At 45.4% G+C, this 16,906-nt stretch overlaps 1 protein-coding gene across 1 annotated transcript in view; it reads right to left on the reverse strand.

Moving 5' to 3' along the window:
* Positions 1 to 1,952: 1,952 nt before the first annotated feature.
* Positions 1,953 to 16,906, reverse strand: part of AIFM1 (apoptosis inducing factor mitochondria associated 1) — a 29,128-nt gene continuing 14,174 nt past the window's right edge. Inside the window, exons 6-16 of the mRNA XM_055438625.2 lie at positions 16,178 to 16,268; positions 11,701 to 11,785; positions 11,031 to 11,107; positions 10,001 to 10,109; positions 9,154 to 9,261; positions 8,729 to 8,817; positions 8,135 to 8,275; positions 6,371 to 6,513; positions 4,783 to 4,907; positions 2,573 to 2,769; positions 1,953 to 2,225 (exon numbers count right to left, since the gene is read on the reverse strand). Coding sequence (XP_055294600.1) covers positions 2,154 to 2,225; positions 2,573 to 2,769; positions 4,783 to 4,907; positions 6,371 to 6,513; positions 8,135 to 8,275; positions 8,729 to 8,817; positions 9,154 to 9,261; positions 10,001 to 10,109; positions 11,031 to 11,107; positions 11,701 to 11,785; positions 16,178 to 16,268 — 1,237 coding nt within the window. The 3' untranslated portion in view covers positions 1,953 to 2,153. The remainder of the gene's footprint in view (positions 2,226 to 2,572; positions 2,770 to 4,782; positions 4,908 to 6,370; positions 6,514 to 8,134; positions 8,276 to 8,728; positions 8,818 to 9,153; positions 9,262 to 10,000; positions 10,110 to 11,030; positions 11,108 to 11,700; positions 11,786 to 16,177; positions 16,269 to 16,906) is intronic.

The raw sequence follows: 16,906 nt of genomic DNA on the forward strand, positions 1-16,906 counted from the left end.
GAGAGCTTATAGCCAATTTAGGGAGTAAACACTAATAATCAGGAAACTACCTAAAGGACAATCGAGTTCAAAGGCAGTAAGTGCAACTGAAGTTCAGAGATGAAATCACGTGTGGGCACTAGTCCAGCTGGTACTATGTCAGCATGGTGGGATTTCATCTGGGCCTTGAAAGATGAGCAGGATTTGGATATGTAGAAGGGAACAGGGGCGGTGTTTCAGGTATGAAGAGCACAAACAAAAGTTTAAAAGTGGAGATAAACCGGATGTTTATGTGTGTGTGCGCATGGACGTGCAAACGTGGTCCACAGGGCAGAGGGGGCCGAGGTTGGGACTTGATGTGACTAATGACAGGGAGTCAGTGTATGTTGGTCCACAGGCTGTAGGGTGGGGGGATGTGGACCAAGTGATGCTTCAGGAAATGATCCAGCAGCAGCGATTGACAAAGGACAGGTGCTCTGGCTGATCTCCACTCTTGGCGTGTCTACAGGGCTTTTTCTATCTTCCTGTGGACACAACTGACTATATCATGCTTCTGGGTTCATGTGTCTGCTCTCCTCACTGCCACCAGCAGCTCCTTAAGAGAAGTAGCCGTTTTCTCCATCTTCCTATGTTGCCATCTGCACGGCTCCTGGTAGGTACTCAGTGAACACCGAATAGAAGAGCAGATCCTTTCATTTTAGTTAACTGAACTGTTAAAGACATTCCAGGCAAGGATGGCAATTGTCAAAGAATTAGACTAAACCACCTAACAGTGAAACAAGGCAAATCACAATTGGATCTTTTTAAAAAATGATTTGTGAAATGCTTCAGGATCTTACAGTGTCTTGGTACCATCTCTGTAAGCAGCAATTACTATATAATAAGTCCTGTTTCACAGAATATTAGATGAGTTTTTACCTACGGACTTAGGTATGTCATGCCTCAGATCATATTTCACTAAACGTGTATATATATATGGTAAGAAGCTGTTCTAGTGCGGCTAACTCTTAAAGTGGACATGTGCCCTGTTCTAGTGTGCAGAAGGGATTTCCTTGTAGCTGCTACTCCCTTTAAACAAACCCAATATTGATAACAAAATCCAGCCTGGTAATTATTTTCTCTTTAGAAGAAGATTCCCAATAGGACTCTTGAAAGTAGTAAAACTTTCCTCTTAATAGAAATTAAGATTTGGTTTTTAAAAGTTAAGTAATTTGAAATGTAAAAGATGAGTTGGTTTATGAAACTTTGACTTCTCTTTCCAGGAAATCATCTAGAAGGTGAGGCATACCTATAAGCTTATTTGAGATAAAAGGGGATAGGGGAGGGCAATTTCTAGTTTGGGGGACAGTAAGTGGAGGAGATGAAGAGACCAAGATCCCTCCATTAGTCAGACTCCAAGCTTAGCCCTGAAGCACCAGTCTCCGGACCTGTTTCCGTTTGCAGTAAATGTCTTTTCTGCCCTCCCCTCCCACGGCCAATTCAGTTCTGGGCTGGGGGGTGCACAGGGGAGGTGTCCCAGGTAGAGCAGAGTGGAGGCCACATGTTTATGTGTGTGCTCATTCAATGTTTAACTAAGCACCTACTATGAGCCAGACCCTGTGCCCAGCGCTGGAGAGAGAACCGTGAGAAGACAGGAAAGACAGAGTTCCGGCTTCCAGGAAGCTGCAGAGCAACAGGGGGACGTGTAAGCAAGGAACAGGCTTGGGAGGATCAGGAAAGTCTTCAGAGACGGCGATTTTTCCCAGAGGAGGGGAGAAGGGTCAAGTTCTGCGGGCAGAGGCCACAGCAGGTCTGTACAGAGAGGTGGGAGGGTGAAGGAGAAGTTCAGGAAACTGAAAGAAGCTGACAGTGTGAAGCAGGGAGCAGGAGGCCGAGGAAGATGGTCTATCTGGGAATGGCTCCAACTGGCCTGCTCTCTCATTCGCACAGCTTTCCTCCCTTCACCTACTCGCTCCCTTTCAAAGAGAAGAGAATTTAGTTTAGAAGAATCAGATTTTATTTAATGATGTGAACATTAAGAATTTGCCTACATGGTTGAAATATTCACAAAGGACTTGATCATTCATACCCATACATTCAGAGGAAGTCTGCTGAATAAAAAAAAATGCTGCTTTACTCATCTACGCTGTTCTCAGGGACAGCCAAGGGCCTGCCTGCCACCCAGGGCGAAGGCATCAGTCTTCATGAATGTTGAAGAGCTTGGCTACTTCATTGAGATCTTCATGTTGCTCACCGTCCTTAATAATCTGAGGGACAGAGGAACAAGGAGTCTAACTCACTCCGTGTGTGTGCGGGCCAGGCCAGCCCCCACTCTACACCCGGAGGGAGTTGTGGGAATGGCTTTCTGCAAAGCCCAAGTGAGCATGTGCCAATGCCCAGGCCACCCGACCGTGTCCCGAGTGAAAAAGAAACATTCCTTTAAAAAAAAAAAAAGAGAAAGAAAGAAAGAAACATTCCTGAGCCAAGGCGACACCTTGTTCTGCTCAGGCCCAGTCTGACCTGGGAGGACAGCGCATGGCAGGGCACCTGATGGTCACAGAGGCGGCTTCCGCCCACAGCCCTGTCTTTCTCTCAGAGCTCTGCCAGCACTTACCTTCCGTGCTATTGGCATCCGGTTGAAGATGTTCCACAGCACGATCCCCACCACCACTTTGTCCCTGAGGTAGAAGATGACACCTTTGCCATAGTCCTCCCCTTGGGTGGGGACCTGGGGGACTGCAGGGTTGCTGGGAGGAACAGGGATGTCCGAGGCCTCAGACTCTGTCTCGCTCTCTGATCGGATACCAGTGCCTGTGGTCAACCCCCCAAACAAACAAGCAAAGTCAAAACAAAACAAAGTCACTTATTATGCGCTTGGAAATTTTAGAAGGCAAGTATCTTTCAACACCTGCTTCAGGCTGCTGCTGGATGATTTGTTTTTCTATGCTGCCTCAGTAAACACTGGTCTTCTCCAGCTCCTCTCCACTGACAGAGCCAACAAAAGCTCTTCCTTGCCAGCTGCTGGGCACTGGGTCAGTCTGACCTCAAACTTCCTATCTCATTTTAAATTGACTCTACGGACATTCCCTGGCATCTTTTTCAAATTACAGAAGACTTGTTCTTGTCCTCTGAGAAACATCCTAGAACTACGGTCAGTACAATAGCCACTAGTCACATATAGTTATCATAATCAAAATTAATTCACAACTGAAGTTTAATTTCCGTTAAAATTGAACAAAAAATGTAAAATCCAGTTCCTTATTTGCCAAACCAGTTCATTTGTGAAACCCAACTCTCCCTGGTGGTCTACTGGTTAGGATTCAGTGCTCTCACCACTGAGGCTTGGGTTTGATTCCCGGTCAGGGAAGCGTTTCTTCTTGAGCTTCCCAGGTGGCGCTAGTGGTAAAGAACCCGCCTGCCAGTGCCAGAGACATAAGAGATGTGGGTTGGATCCCTCGGTGGGGAAGATCCCCTGGAGGAGAAAATGGCAACCCACTCTAGTATTCTTGCCCGGGAAATTCCTAGGATATGACTGAAGCGACGTAACGCGTTTGCACTAACCACATTTCAAGTGCTGAAGAGCCATAAGTGGTGAGTGGCCACTGTTTCAGACAGAGACAGAACATTGCCACTGTGGCAGAAAGTTCTCTTAGCACCACTAGAGACACTCTGGCCAAAGCAGAAGGCACTTCCAAATGGAAAAACCGTAGTGCAAGGGTTTCCTCCTGGGTGGGGTGGTGGCAGCAGCCTGGGGAGAGGGTACTTTGTTTTCTGAGAACCAGGCTTCAGGTAATACTGCCCAGTGGACAGAGCAGTGACCTGGAGTTTAAAAGTCCCTGGGTCCTCCTCCGGGGATCCACTTCCCAGGAGAGGTCCAAATTAAGGAGTAATAACGTAATCTACATAGATTATACATGAACAAGTCCCTCATATCCATATAATGTCTTGCTTTCTCCTTCTTAAAGAGCAATTTGTCCTTAAAATGCCTCTAACAGGAGGACACAGAGGTTAAATAACTTCAGCCAGGGTCATGAAGGAAAGAGAAGAGGCCTGGGAGCTAATGAAAGGGATGTGTGTGGGAGAGACATTCATTTCAAGAGAGATGTTTTTTGCCTCTTGTCTAAAGAAAACCTGGTGTTCAGATCTGACAACTGAACTAGAGGCAGTTCAAGAACTACCTGGGCTTCCCAGGTGGCCCTGTAAAGAATCTGTCTGCCCATACAGGAGATATGGGTTCAATCCCTGGGTCAGGAAGATTCCCTGGAGGAGGGCATGGCAACCCACTTTAATATTCTTGCCTGGGAAATCCCAGGAGCCTGGTGGGCTACAGTCCATGGGGTCATGAAGAATCAGACATGACTGAGCAACTGAGTATGGAAGAACTACTTAGCCCAGTTCTTCACTGTCCAAGGCACAAGGAAGGGAGCAGGTACACTGAGGTTCTTGGGCCTCGTTCTTGGGATCAGCAGGAAGCAAAAAAAAAAAAAAAATGGGGGGGGGCACTGAAAAAATACAAGTTTTCTTCATCACACCAGTCTTCCTAGTCCATCCAGAAAAACTAGGCTTCCAGAGTCACTGAGTTACCTACCGTCCAGAGTCTAGGATAACACCCACTGTATCCATCTATGCTCTGACCAGGATACCTGATTTCACCAGCTCTCAGACCACTAAAGAGTAAGGACTTTGGGTCTGGTGTATTTTAAAGCACACCATGAAGAGCGGCTTTCACAGGTTCCCCCTGGCCAATACAGAAAGCCCTTGTTCGGGAGGATTAGGACCACGGCTTCTCAATACTCTTCACAAGAAGAGGCTGGGCTTCCTTACCTGACTGCTCTGTGGCAGATTTGGGGTTGTCTTGTGCAGTTGCTTTTGCAAAAACACCGACTGTGGGCAAGCTACTGTCCACCAGACCAATCGCTTCATAGCCAACATCGGGGCCCAAATCACTCCTGAGGAAGGAGAGGGAAGGTGTTCTGTCAGAGGATTGTCAAGAATGGTGTGGCAGAATGTTTTCTCTAAGACAACAACCGTGCTTTCGTGCCAACCAAAGAACCTGGTGGCAAGAGAAATCCCAAAGTGATCTCTCGCTTGCTAGGGCATCTGGGGACAACTGTCAGAAAGCACGATTATCCCAAACAGTTTTTATTTTTCCTTAACAAGCCATTATGCATATAGCAGATCCATACTGAGATCTATACGTTTTAAAATTTTATCATGTGTTTATACCATACACCACATTTGGGGCGGGATGGCATCCCCACATTTACTACTCACTACTTCCCTTTACCTCTTTTCAAAGCTGCCTTTCTGAAACTTTAAAGAGTGCTCCATATTTATGGAACTCAGAATGTGAGATATTTTGTGGTTTTATTAACTGATAAACTTCCTTATCTTACCTTATATCGTATTATTTCCTCTTAGCTTTCATTTTTTTCAAAGCTGAAATGCTTTCTATACAGAGGCACCTTGGCTCACTTGGTATTTTATTTTCTTTGTTCTTCTTGGAAACTTTTCCTATCATCATCATGCTAGGAAGTTCACAGAATATTGGTGGCAGAGGCACGCCATGGTTTTGTAATCATCTCAGTGACTTCAGCTGTTTTGTTTCTGGGGCCCTATATTTTGTTATCTTCTTGGCCACAGAAGCTCACTGTACAGGTGTCTTCAGGGAACAGTCTACAATGACTTCTTGGATTCTGTTTGTGGAAACTGATAATTGTAGAGCTATTCTTTTCCTAAGTGTATTATCTTATACATGTTGACCCCGAGATCCATCTATTATTTGTTTTGTTGCCCACTCATGAAACTGTGTGTGATCATCCTGAAATGTACTCCTATCAGCTGAGAATCTTCTCAGCAGAAATGGCTTACAGGTTTCTGAAACCTTGAAGTTTTTTTTTTTTTTTTTATGTACCCCATCTTTCAAATCAACAAGATGAGAGTGGGCCAAACAGGGCCAGCTCCAGTACTCAGGAATACCCACTGCTAACTTTTCACTATCCAGAAAGCTGCCTATATTTGCCTGACTCTGAATTGCTTATTTTAAGGGTTACATGAGTGGGCTGTCTTTGTCAGTAGGTTGGGCACCTGAGAGTCAGCAGAAAAGAACAAAGAAAATATACTTCTGTCTGTATCTAAGAGCATACTTCTGTCCTACCTACTGTAGCTCCAACTCTGAGCTATTTTAGCAGAAGTTCTAGTGCCATCTCCATTCATTCACCTGTTCAAACTTAGGTCGAATGGAACCCTTTTACCAGAAGATAGCTCAGGGGTAGAATGCACGGACATGAGATGCAATTTTTTTACCCTCTGTATGAAGCTAACTGGCCCACCAGGAAACCAAACCATATGATTCTGGCTCCATTAATTCTGCGTTCTAACCGATTGAGTCCTCAAGGCACAAAACTATTACCAGAACATTGACTGATGCCAGTACGGCTTAGCAGCTCCAGTCATATTCTCTCCAGCCAATCTTCCGCTCACAACAGCGTGATCATGGTGCTCTACCCGCCTCCTACCCAACTTTATATCGTAGAAACACGCGGCATCTCCTGCCTTTGGAGACAAATGTTACATGATCACATGATTTAAAAAAGCAAGTTAAGGACAGAACATAAACTTTGAGGGTTCAAAAAAATGCTTGTGATGTTAACATTTTCCATCCACAGGCCGGAATCATACCTACAGTATCAAAAACAGGTATGCTTCCATTTTTAAAAAAACATCAGATGCTTCCCAAAGCTAACCTCAGTCCTGCATGCTCCAGCTTGCACTTATTTCTTCTCGTTCTGCCCTTTAGCAGAAACAGGGTATTTAATAACCAGGATATGCAGAATATTTTTTCCTGTGTGGAAACCAGTTTTTAGATGTGACTGCCTCTTACCTAGAAATCTTTTCCAAGGTGAGATTTTTTTTTTGGTCATTCAATATTCATTCATTCATTCTGCAAGTATTTCAGAGTATTTACTCTGTACAGAGCATCATACTGTCTGGGCTGCAGAGACATGCCTGACACAGACCCTGCCCACAAGGAGTGTACAAGCGCTGAGGAAGGTGTGGCACTGTTGCACACATTGGTGTGCCACACAAGAGGAACGCAGTGAGTAAGCTCAGTGTTTCAAGCAGAGAGAGAACCCCCCCGGCTGGAGGTGAACAAGGCCAGCCTCACGGAGGATGTGATGGCAGGTTAGCTCTCTCACTCTTTGTTCATCTTTGTGGCTATTCAGACACCCCCAAAGCAACCTAAAAATCCAACACATGAGCAGTGGCGAGATAAACTCTGAGATCCACCAAATGGAGTATTATACAGTCATTATACTGTTCACAGAATTGGAAGCAATGTGGAAAAAACTTACATTTGAACGTTAAGTGAAAGAGAAAAGAATACAGAAGTTTATACATAGTATGCTTGCCATGACTGTCTACAACAAAGAAAAATACCTATGTGCTAGGAAATGAAGGGAAGGAAATACACCCAAATATCCATGGTTGCTGCCGAGGACACCCTTTCCCCTTTCTCCTTTTTGGCTGCGTTTTCCATACAGAGCATGTATCGCATTTATAACAATTGTAAAAAATCCAGTATACTGTATCTTTAAAAAAAAAAAAGCAGCTTTAAGGGAAAAACACCCTTCAAAGTTCCTACGTCCTTGGTTGCAGAGTCCATAATCAAACACAATACACTTGTTATGATCTAACAATAGGGAAATTACCTCATGGTTCCTACATACTATAGTCTTGTTTGTGTTGTAACAGATTTTTAAAAACACCTAAAAATAGTACTCAAGGAAAATGAAAATGGAGTAATTTTCCTTTCCAGAGAATGTTACAAAACTGGACTCGTGTTCAGGCAAAAGGACCAGCACACCAGTCCGAAAGCTGCACACACACCCGTCAAGGGGATGCTGATGGCTGCTGCCAACAGCGGAACCGGGAGAGGCCTACTTCTGTGGCCATGCGCGCCATTCACTTCCTTTTCCAGAAGCCTGTGGCGTGAGGCCAGACCTGATCCTGTAAACCGAACAGTTCACAAGCTTCTGCTATCTACCCTCAGCTTCCAAACACAGAGACCCTATATGAGCAAGCTGCTGCTGAATCTCGGAGCAACACCAGGCAGACCTGCGCCCAGGCCCAAGCCAACGCACTGGGTCTGGTCAGGCCCTCATCACACACTTACCACCCAGATGTTAGAGCGGGCCTGGAGCTCTGCGTTTACCCGGAAGCCGCCAAAATCAGAGTCGATCTCTAACCCACCAGTCTTGGCCAGCTCAACATTGGGCTCCAGGCCCACAGCTGCCACTATGTGGTCAGTCTCCACCTGAGGACAGGAAGAATTTAGTCAATGACCACAGTTTCCTCGTATACCTATGGTTGGAGCAACTGCATACCACGCCATTAAAAATTGGGGCTTTACCAGAAAATCACTGATTAACTCTGATAAAAAGGTTCTAAGTTCCATTTCATAAAGTGTCACCCCTGCACACATACATACCCTGCTTCCATCTGAACAGAAATCTGCCACCCTAGAGGGTCTCAAAAATGTGTGGCACACACAGGAAGGGGCTATGGGAAATGGTTCCCAGGTGTCTATGCTGGCTCCCACCATTCTTATTTTAGTAGAGGACAGTTCATTCAGAAAATTATGACAGGTCAATGGCGACTGCCAAGACAACTAATCTATGGGTATCAGATGCAGGAGTAAGAATGAGGAAGCAGGGCAGGGCAGGGCAGGGTTGGAAGGTCTTCTGGCAGCCTGTCTTCCCCTTCTTACCTTCCGGCCATCTTTCAGCTTGATGAGTAACCTGCCACCGCTGACTCCAACTGATTGCACAATAGCACTAGGCAGCACCTTAACCCCCTCTGTGAAGGCAAACGAGACCTGAGGCCGAGCCTGTGAGCCCACCACCTTCACAACAACAGACGAGAGGCATCCCCCACAAAACCAGGACTCATCAGCACACAGGCAGCCTTGGAGAGCCACAGGCAGCCACACCCACAGTTCATTTCCGGCACTTCCAGGAATCTGCTGCATCAGATTCACAACACCTACATGAAGCCAGCTGACAGGAGAATGGTGGAAACTTATCACCTGGCAGCTGGTTAGGCTTATGTACAGGGGGTTCCCAAAGAAGCAAACTCTGCCAGTTCTAACTAACTCCAGGCAAGAGTGGGAGCATATGGAAACAGTGTCTCTACCTCGTCGGACTTTTTCCATGGTCCAGTTGCTGAGGTATTCGGGGAGGACCTTCCCCATATTTCCTTTCTCAGGGAAAAGCTGAATCACTTCTGTGCCTGAGGCTCGAGCTGGGAAGAAGAAACAGAGTAGGTAAAGCAGGAGGCAAAGGCCAATCCCAGGAAGAGAAGTAAAGGGGCCAGAGGCAGCAATCTACTGCACACAGGGCAAGGCTGTGACCTGGGCCGGAGCACCCATTTCTGGGCCACTAGGGCACAAGGGCATCCACATGGCAAATACAACAGGTACCAGAACTTGTCCCTGGATTCAGGGACACAGTGAACTCAGTGCACTTAGACCTGGGCTTACACAGTGCCTGCCAAGCTCTGAATTGTATGCACCCTCCTGAGAAGATGCTCTGATTTCACACAGCTGAAAACTCACACTAAGAAAAAAAAAATGATTGCCATGAAACATTTGAACTGAACTCACAGATCAGTCAAGCTGCGAACCATCATGTGTTGGAAAGAAGTCTTTGACTTTTACGGGGAGCAGCAGTTCAAAGATACATGAAGTTCTTCAGTCTACATTGCCCCTACCATCTTAATAACTCACTTTCCTTAATATTTTATTTCTAAGGAGTTCTGGCCTAGAGGTGAGAGGAAAGGAAAGAAAGCAGCACTGCTCAGCTGCTTGGATGACAGCCTTTCAATCACTAAGGTGACCCACATCAGAGCTAAGCTCTGTGATTAGTTTTTCATCATGTAAACCTTAACTGACCCCTTTCTATTGATGCTGGCAAATGCATCGCTGAAAAGCATGTGCTATAAGACCAGAGAAAGAAAATGGAGGTCACTCCCCAATACTCACCCTTTCTGCCAAGAGCACAGGCCAGTTCACTACCAAGGAAGCCCCCACCAATAATCGTAATCGACTTGACTTCTCGGGAAATCTTCTCTAAGGTTCTAAAGTCTTCGATCTGTAAAATCACACCAGTTTAATCCATTGATTTCCCAAAGGGGTATACAATGATAATACTAGGAAATATTTTCTGATAAATCTTTGACAACAGTTAATTTGCACATAAAATCTTCTCCTTGTATGAAGTGGCTCAATTACAGCTTCTATTTTACTGATGCAAATTTCTTTCTCCAAAGTAACACTCTAGTAACAGTAGTTCTCAACTGGGGACAGGCATGCCCCCTTTCCCCCAGGGAACATCTGACATTGTCTGTGACATTTTTGGCTGTCACAGTTAGGGTGGGGAGGTACTACTTGGAAGTTAGTGGGTGGAGTCCACGGACACTGCTAAACACCCTACAATGCACAAGACATCCCCTCACCACAAATAGTTATCTAGTCCAAAATGCCAAGAGTGCCAAGGCTGACAAACCTTGTTGTATTAAGAATTTAAAGGATAGTAAAAATCTTTTCAAATACCTATAGAAGTGGCTGAAAATTTTCAGTTTTCATAAGCAGAACATGGTGTTAAGAAGCAACTCCTTCCTCTTTTTCACTTAGGTACTCTTAACTTTTCTCCCCAAAGTCTCCACAAGTAGCACTTGTGAAAAATGCAGTGAAAAATGCCAAGAGGCTCTAAGGAGTTCCAATGACTCAAATGCATCAGAAAAAAAGGAAAAAAAACAACTGTGGAAGGGAAATTGGAAGGAACTATAACAAGTAATAAAAACGCTAAATGTATTTTTCACCTAGGAGCTCAAAACTCTTGAGTGAGGTAATGAGGTGCAGAGAGAGGAAGTGATTTGCTCAAGGCCAGATAATAAGTCTGTAGAAGAGCCATAGATAGAACCCGGATCTCCCAATTCCCAGGTGGGTACTTGGGGCCACAAGATCATGCTACCTCTTCAAAACCGACAAAAGCACTAAAGCTGACAATTACCTTTCTGAAAAGTGTTGTTCTGCTCTTCACCTCTGCTCCAGCCCTATCAATGGCAGAGAGACTTCTTGGAGTGCCTCCTGGAAATCAGAGGAGAAAAACCCTTTAGCCCAACAAGCAGAAGCTGGCCCAACAGCAGCATCAACTCGCTACAAGGCTTTGTTTTCCTTCCACTCATCCCCGCAGCAGGCTTTTTTATCAATTTCCTTTGAAAAACAGATTTGAGAGTCTCTCTTCAAAGGGCCCACCCTCCCTGTAGATGGCCAGAAGGCCTCAGTTTTTGCTCCCTTTCTCTTCTACTGTTTCATGAAGATTCACCAGAAAGCACAGTCATGTTTGCTGAAGCAACTGCTTCAAACCCCTCTCTTGATTTCTGGTTGAAAGTGGCAATGAAGCCATGAGGTTATATCACTTTCAGGGCAGAGGGCAAAGGCTAAGAAGGAAAGGGAAAAAAAGGCAATCCTTTTCAATAGCCATCCCTGCCTTTAGCAGAGGGAACAGTAAGGACTGTCCAGAGGGGCTATTGCTCGAATGCTTGTAGTTAGCTAACCACGCTTTGCACCAAGGGAAGACATCCACTTCAGAGTCTGGTTTCAGTTTTCTTAGTAATGTCTTTACACTAAAACTTGAGGGAGCTCTATCGGGGAATGAAGCTATCTCCAGAAGTACTCACCTGTTGCAATCAAGCACTTTTCATAGGTTATTTGAGAGCCATCATTAAGTTTTGCCACATTGCCTCTCACATCCAGCTGTACTACCTGGTCCCGCCAAACATACACAAACAGAAAGGGATAAATTCACTTAAAATTTTTTTATTGAGATATCACTCATGCAACATACAATTCACCATTTTTAAGTGTACAGTTCAGTGGGTTTTAGTATATTCACAAGTTGTGTGGCCATCATCACTATATAATTCTGGAACACTTCCATCACCCTCCAAAAAAACCTGTACCTGGCAGTCATCAGCCCAATGAGAAGAGTTACTTCTTGACCTAAGGTGAACCTTAAGAAACCTAATTACTGGTAACAATTTCTTCAAGGAATCATAATTTCCTAAGTGGCCAACATCACAGTAAGTTCCTAGTGTCCCAAAGCTCATGCCCAATTTGTGGGAATGGAGAATAGGGACAGACTTTTCTGCCTGGCTCTTTGGAACCCTTCTTTTTTTTAAAAAAAAAAAAGTGGCAGTGCTGGGTCCTAGTTGTGGCCTCCAAACTCTTAGTTGTGGCACGTAGGATCTAGTTCCCTGACCAGGGATTGAACCTGGGCCCCTTGCATTGGGACCACGGTCTTAGCCACTGGACCACCAGGGAAGTCTAGGGACCCTTACTTCTTTGTTAACAACTCTCTCACATTCTTAACATTCTTGTAGGATGCTTTCTCCCAATTTCTAGCTTTCACTAAACCTGAGCTCCCCCCACCCACAGAGGACAGCTCATATGTACAGATTGCTCACTCACCCACACTCCTCCTCATCACGAGACGAATATAGCTGCTGATGGTTCCAAGTTACTCTCGCACCCTCACCCCTCTGAAGGACACTGACCTATATCCCCTACCACTCAAGTGTTATCCGGCCTGCTCTTGGTCACCCCTCAGTCACTGAAGTCCTTGGCACCTGGCTCATATGTTTCCTCTAAGCCATATCCAAATCCTCTCTCTTAAACTTCTACATCAAATATCTCACTCTTTGGTCACAGTCTGCCATCCTTCCAGCTTTCTCTCAATCCCACTGGCACCTGTCCTTGCTTCTGATTTTCTCCATTTACCCAGTGGGCTGTTGCATTCCATCTAATCTGAGCCAATGGTAGATCTTTCAAACCGTGCTCTTGCCAGCATCCCTCATTTCCATGCACCCTGCTCCTTATGATGAAGAGTTTGAGTTTTGCAGTCAGGGAGACTGGGGTTTCTGGCTCCGCTCCACTCCTTACGAGCAGTGAGACCATTCATTCAAGACATATTTATTAAACACCTAGTATGTATTGGGCTTCCCTGGTGGTAAGGAATCTGTCTGCAATGTGGGAGACATGGGTTCAATCCCTAGGCTGGGAAGTTCCCCTGGAAAAGAGAATGGCAACCCACTCCAGTATTCTTGCCTGGAGAATTCCATGGACAGAGGAGCTGACCGGCTATATAGTCACAGTGTCATGAAGAGTTGGACATGACTGAGTGACTAGCACTTTCACATGTCAAGTGCTGTGCTAAGTGCTGGGCACACAATGTTAAGAAAAACAGATACCTTGCTGCCGTCAGAGTGCAGCAGCCAAGATAGATAATTTAATAAGCACTATAATCAAGCTTGAGAAACGCTCTAATAAGGATAGTGCAGGTAGTGCTAGAAACATATGACAGGTGCACCGAGGCAAGCTGTTCAGGGGGCCATGATACAAACAGATGGGATGGGTGAGTAGCTACTTTAGCCACCTTTGATTTGTCCTGGGTAAGCGCCCTCCTCAATCCAACCCCTCGACTCAAACCTCTCAGGTAACCCATCTGGTATCCTAGTTTACTGCAAACACAAGTGAAGCCGTTAGACGTGAGCTTCCTCAGCTTCCCATAATGGTTCCCACCTCCTAACCCCTGAACACAGACTTCACTTCCCCTCTTCCAGTTACTGGGATGAGGCAGCCTTTCTTTCTCGTTTCTGTGGCTGACTCTTATCCCTTCCTCCCTCCTGTCAGTCAGCACTCAGCCCTGTCTCTCCCGTGGCATCTTCTGCCTTAGCCCACTGGCACATTAAGTCTGCCCCTCCTAAACGTCCCATGTTGATTCTCTGTATGTCCTCCTCCAGCTGGTGCCCAATGCCATCTCCGTTTTGTCATTTAAACTTTCTGAATGAGTAGTTTCTCCTCTTTTCTAACTTCACAATGATATCTGAACAGCTAAATGTAACGGGGCATTTTAGAATTCCTTTGTTAGCAGATTCTTTTGCTGTGGTAATACTCTGGCTTATATCCTCCTTCTTGAAACTCTCTCCAACCCTGGCCCCCACCCTGGGCTCGCCTCATCCTACCCTTTGAATACTTCTTTCCCAGTCTCCTTTTAGGACACTTTTTCTTAAGCCTGTTTCCTGAAATGTGGGTTCCGCAGGGCTCCATCTCTGCTTCACTCCTCTCCTGACATGACTACCTCAGTTCTCCATGGGGGCCCCACCTACTCTCATGGTCTCAATTCTGACTTGCATGCGGATGATTCCCCAATCCATATCTGAGCCCAGAACTCTCCTCTGAACATCACAGTCATGTATCCAACATTACCCTTAGGGCATATCCACACAGATATTCTAGTTCATACTTAACAGTCCAAAATGAAATGTCATGTCCACCTTAAACTAGGTCTTCCTCTTGCAATGTCTCTCTCACCTGGGGGTGTACTACCATCTACCACACAAGCTGAAAATCAGAAAGTCGTCTTCGCCTCTCTCCTCTCTTATGTTCTTCCTCCAATTGGTCACCACCACACCCCGCCAGGTTTGACTTTTTGCTTTTAGTCTGTTCCCTACTCTTCATCACCTTTCTGTTAGGAAGCTATACAATGATGGTGTTAAGAGCCTGGGCTCCGGAATCAGAATTCTCCAATCAGAGAGATCTGGGGCTCAAATTCTGCCTCTACTACTTATTAACTATGTAATTTCAAGCAAGATACTTCACCTCTTTTAAATCTCCATTTCTTTCTCTGTAAAATGGAAATATTAAGATTATTGTGAAGGGTAACATGATGTAACTAAATGCACATAAAGCATTTTAATACTGTGCTTACTTCTTCTTAATCATCATCAGCACTGCCCTTATGTGGACTCTCACCATCTCTCACATGGATTATTAAAAAAGTCTTTGAAATGGTCTCTTTCTAGTCTTGTTTCCCTGAAATCCATTCTCCTCACAGCCAACCGAGTGATTACTTAAAATTCAACCCAACTGCTTTATATTCTTGTCTAAAACTCAACAGCTCCTCAGGGTCAATGCCATAAAACTCAAGATCCTTCACACGACAGAGCTCGACCATCAGGCCCCTGCCTAACTTCCTGTTTTCTCATTTCCTGTCACTCCTTAACTATCAGTCCCGAGCTGCTTGTGTTTCCCTGCACCAAACATGCTTTTTCACCCCCTTGTACCTTTGCTTATGTTATTCTTTTTCACTTGAATGCTCTTCACTTTTCTCTAAGCTGGTGAATGCTACTTCATTCCATCATATTCCCCATTCTATAGAAGCAGGCTGACTTCTCCAGGAAGCTTTTCCTGAAACCATCATTATACTGGGCACACTTCCCAGTAATTCCCACAATATACCGAATTTCTTTCTTATTCCAAATCTATGTTATGATTATCTGCTCACATTTTTGCCTAATACTGTTAGCCCCTAGAAGGCAGGGCCTGTGTGCTACACATAGGGGATACTTAATAAAGTCTTCTTACCAGCTTATCCACCAACCCATATCCATCTTCTCCGCCTAACATCCCCATATAGGAGATGTGAACCTGTCCTTATCAAAGGTCAGTGCCTCCACTCAAGCTGTGGATCCCATTTCTTCTGGGCCTTGCTCCTTCTGATAGCCCTTCCCTCTCTACTGGAACGTTGCCAGTAGTTTACAGACACACTCTAGACCTCCCTCCTGTTAACAAACACAAAACAAAATGCAAGCAAACAAAACGCTCCCTGAACCCTAAATGCCCTCCAGTCACTGCCCACTCCCGAATTCAGGCACTCACCTTTGTAAAGTCCAACAATATTTTCCATGCTGATGCCATGCCTGAATTATGTTTACTATCCTGAATAATATACATTTGTCAATCTCCTGTCATCAATAATCCCAAAGAAATGTTAGTGAGGAAAAACAGAAAGAAAGAGGAAAGGCAGAGGAGCCAATCAGGAGAAGGAACAGCCTCAGAGTCATGGTCCCCAATGATCTGACTTCCCTGGGAAGGTTCAGCCAGCCTGCTACTCTAGGCAAGAGACAGTGCTTTCCCCAGGGAGACACACTAATTAGTACAGACTGGCAATATTAAACCTTAAAATGACTTTCTCTTTCTTTAATGAACTACAGTGACAGACAGATGGAAGGGGTAGTGGGAATGCAAGTCACCTTCCTTGCTGCCCCTCTGGGCACATAGGTGGAGCTTGACTAAGAAAGCAGCCTACTAGCTCACCTTCTTCCCAGTGAGGACGGCCACACCACCATTTTCAACGTGAGGCAGGTCCTGAGCAGAGACGTAAAAAGAAGGTGGCTGGAAATATATGCTGTAGAGAGAAAAGGGAGAAAAAGTTGTAAGTACATGGAATGGCTATCAACTTCCCCCAGGGGTTCAGAAAAATTGGTTCCACCATGGAAAGCTTTCAGGAATATTTTATCAAGAAGGTGTCCAAGGGCACCAAATCTTGGTCATGGGAACAATCTGGATACATTCTTGGCTCCAACAGCTTTGCAGGAGGGATGGTTCTGGTATCTAGCGGGTAGAAGCCAGGGATGCTGTGAAACATCCAACAGCACGCAGACCAGGCCCCTAAAGCAAAAAAGTATCCAACCCTCAATGTCAATAGTGCCAAGGCTGAGAAATCGTGCTGTGCATTTAGGTTCTTTCAAAGTCAGGACTAGAGGAGTGGCCAAGGAGCTGGTACTCACATCTACCCACACAAGCTGTCCAGGATGGCACTGATCACTGGACAACTTGGTCTAGCTCCTGAGATGATCTCACCCCAAACAGTAGATACCATCTATGAGGGATTAATTAAGGGATAGGTAACCTGGAGAATTCCATGGACCGAGGAGCCTGGGCCAGGGGGGCTGCAGTTTGTGGGATCACATAGAGTCGGATGCGACTGAGCATAACAATCTAATTGGAGGGCTTCCCAGGTGGCTCAGTGGTAAAGAATCCGCC

The sequence above is a fragment of the Moschus berezovskii genome, chromosome X (genome assembly GCF_049115385.1).
Source record: "Moschus berezovskii isolate FMDL1 chromosome X, NW_MosBer_1.0, whole genome shotgun sequence".
NCBI lineage: Eukaryota > Metazoa > Chordata > Mammalia > Artiodactyla > Moschidae > Moschus > Moschus berezovskii.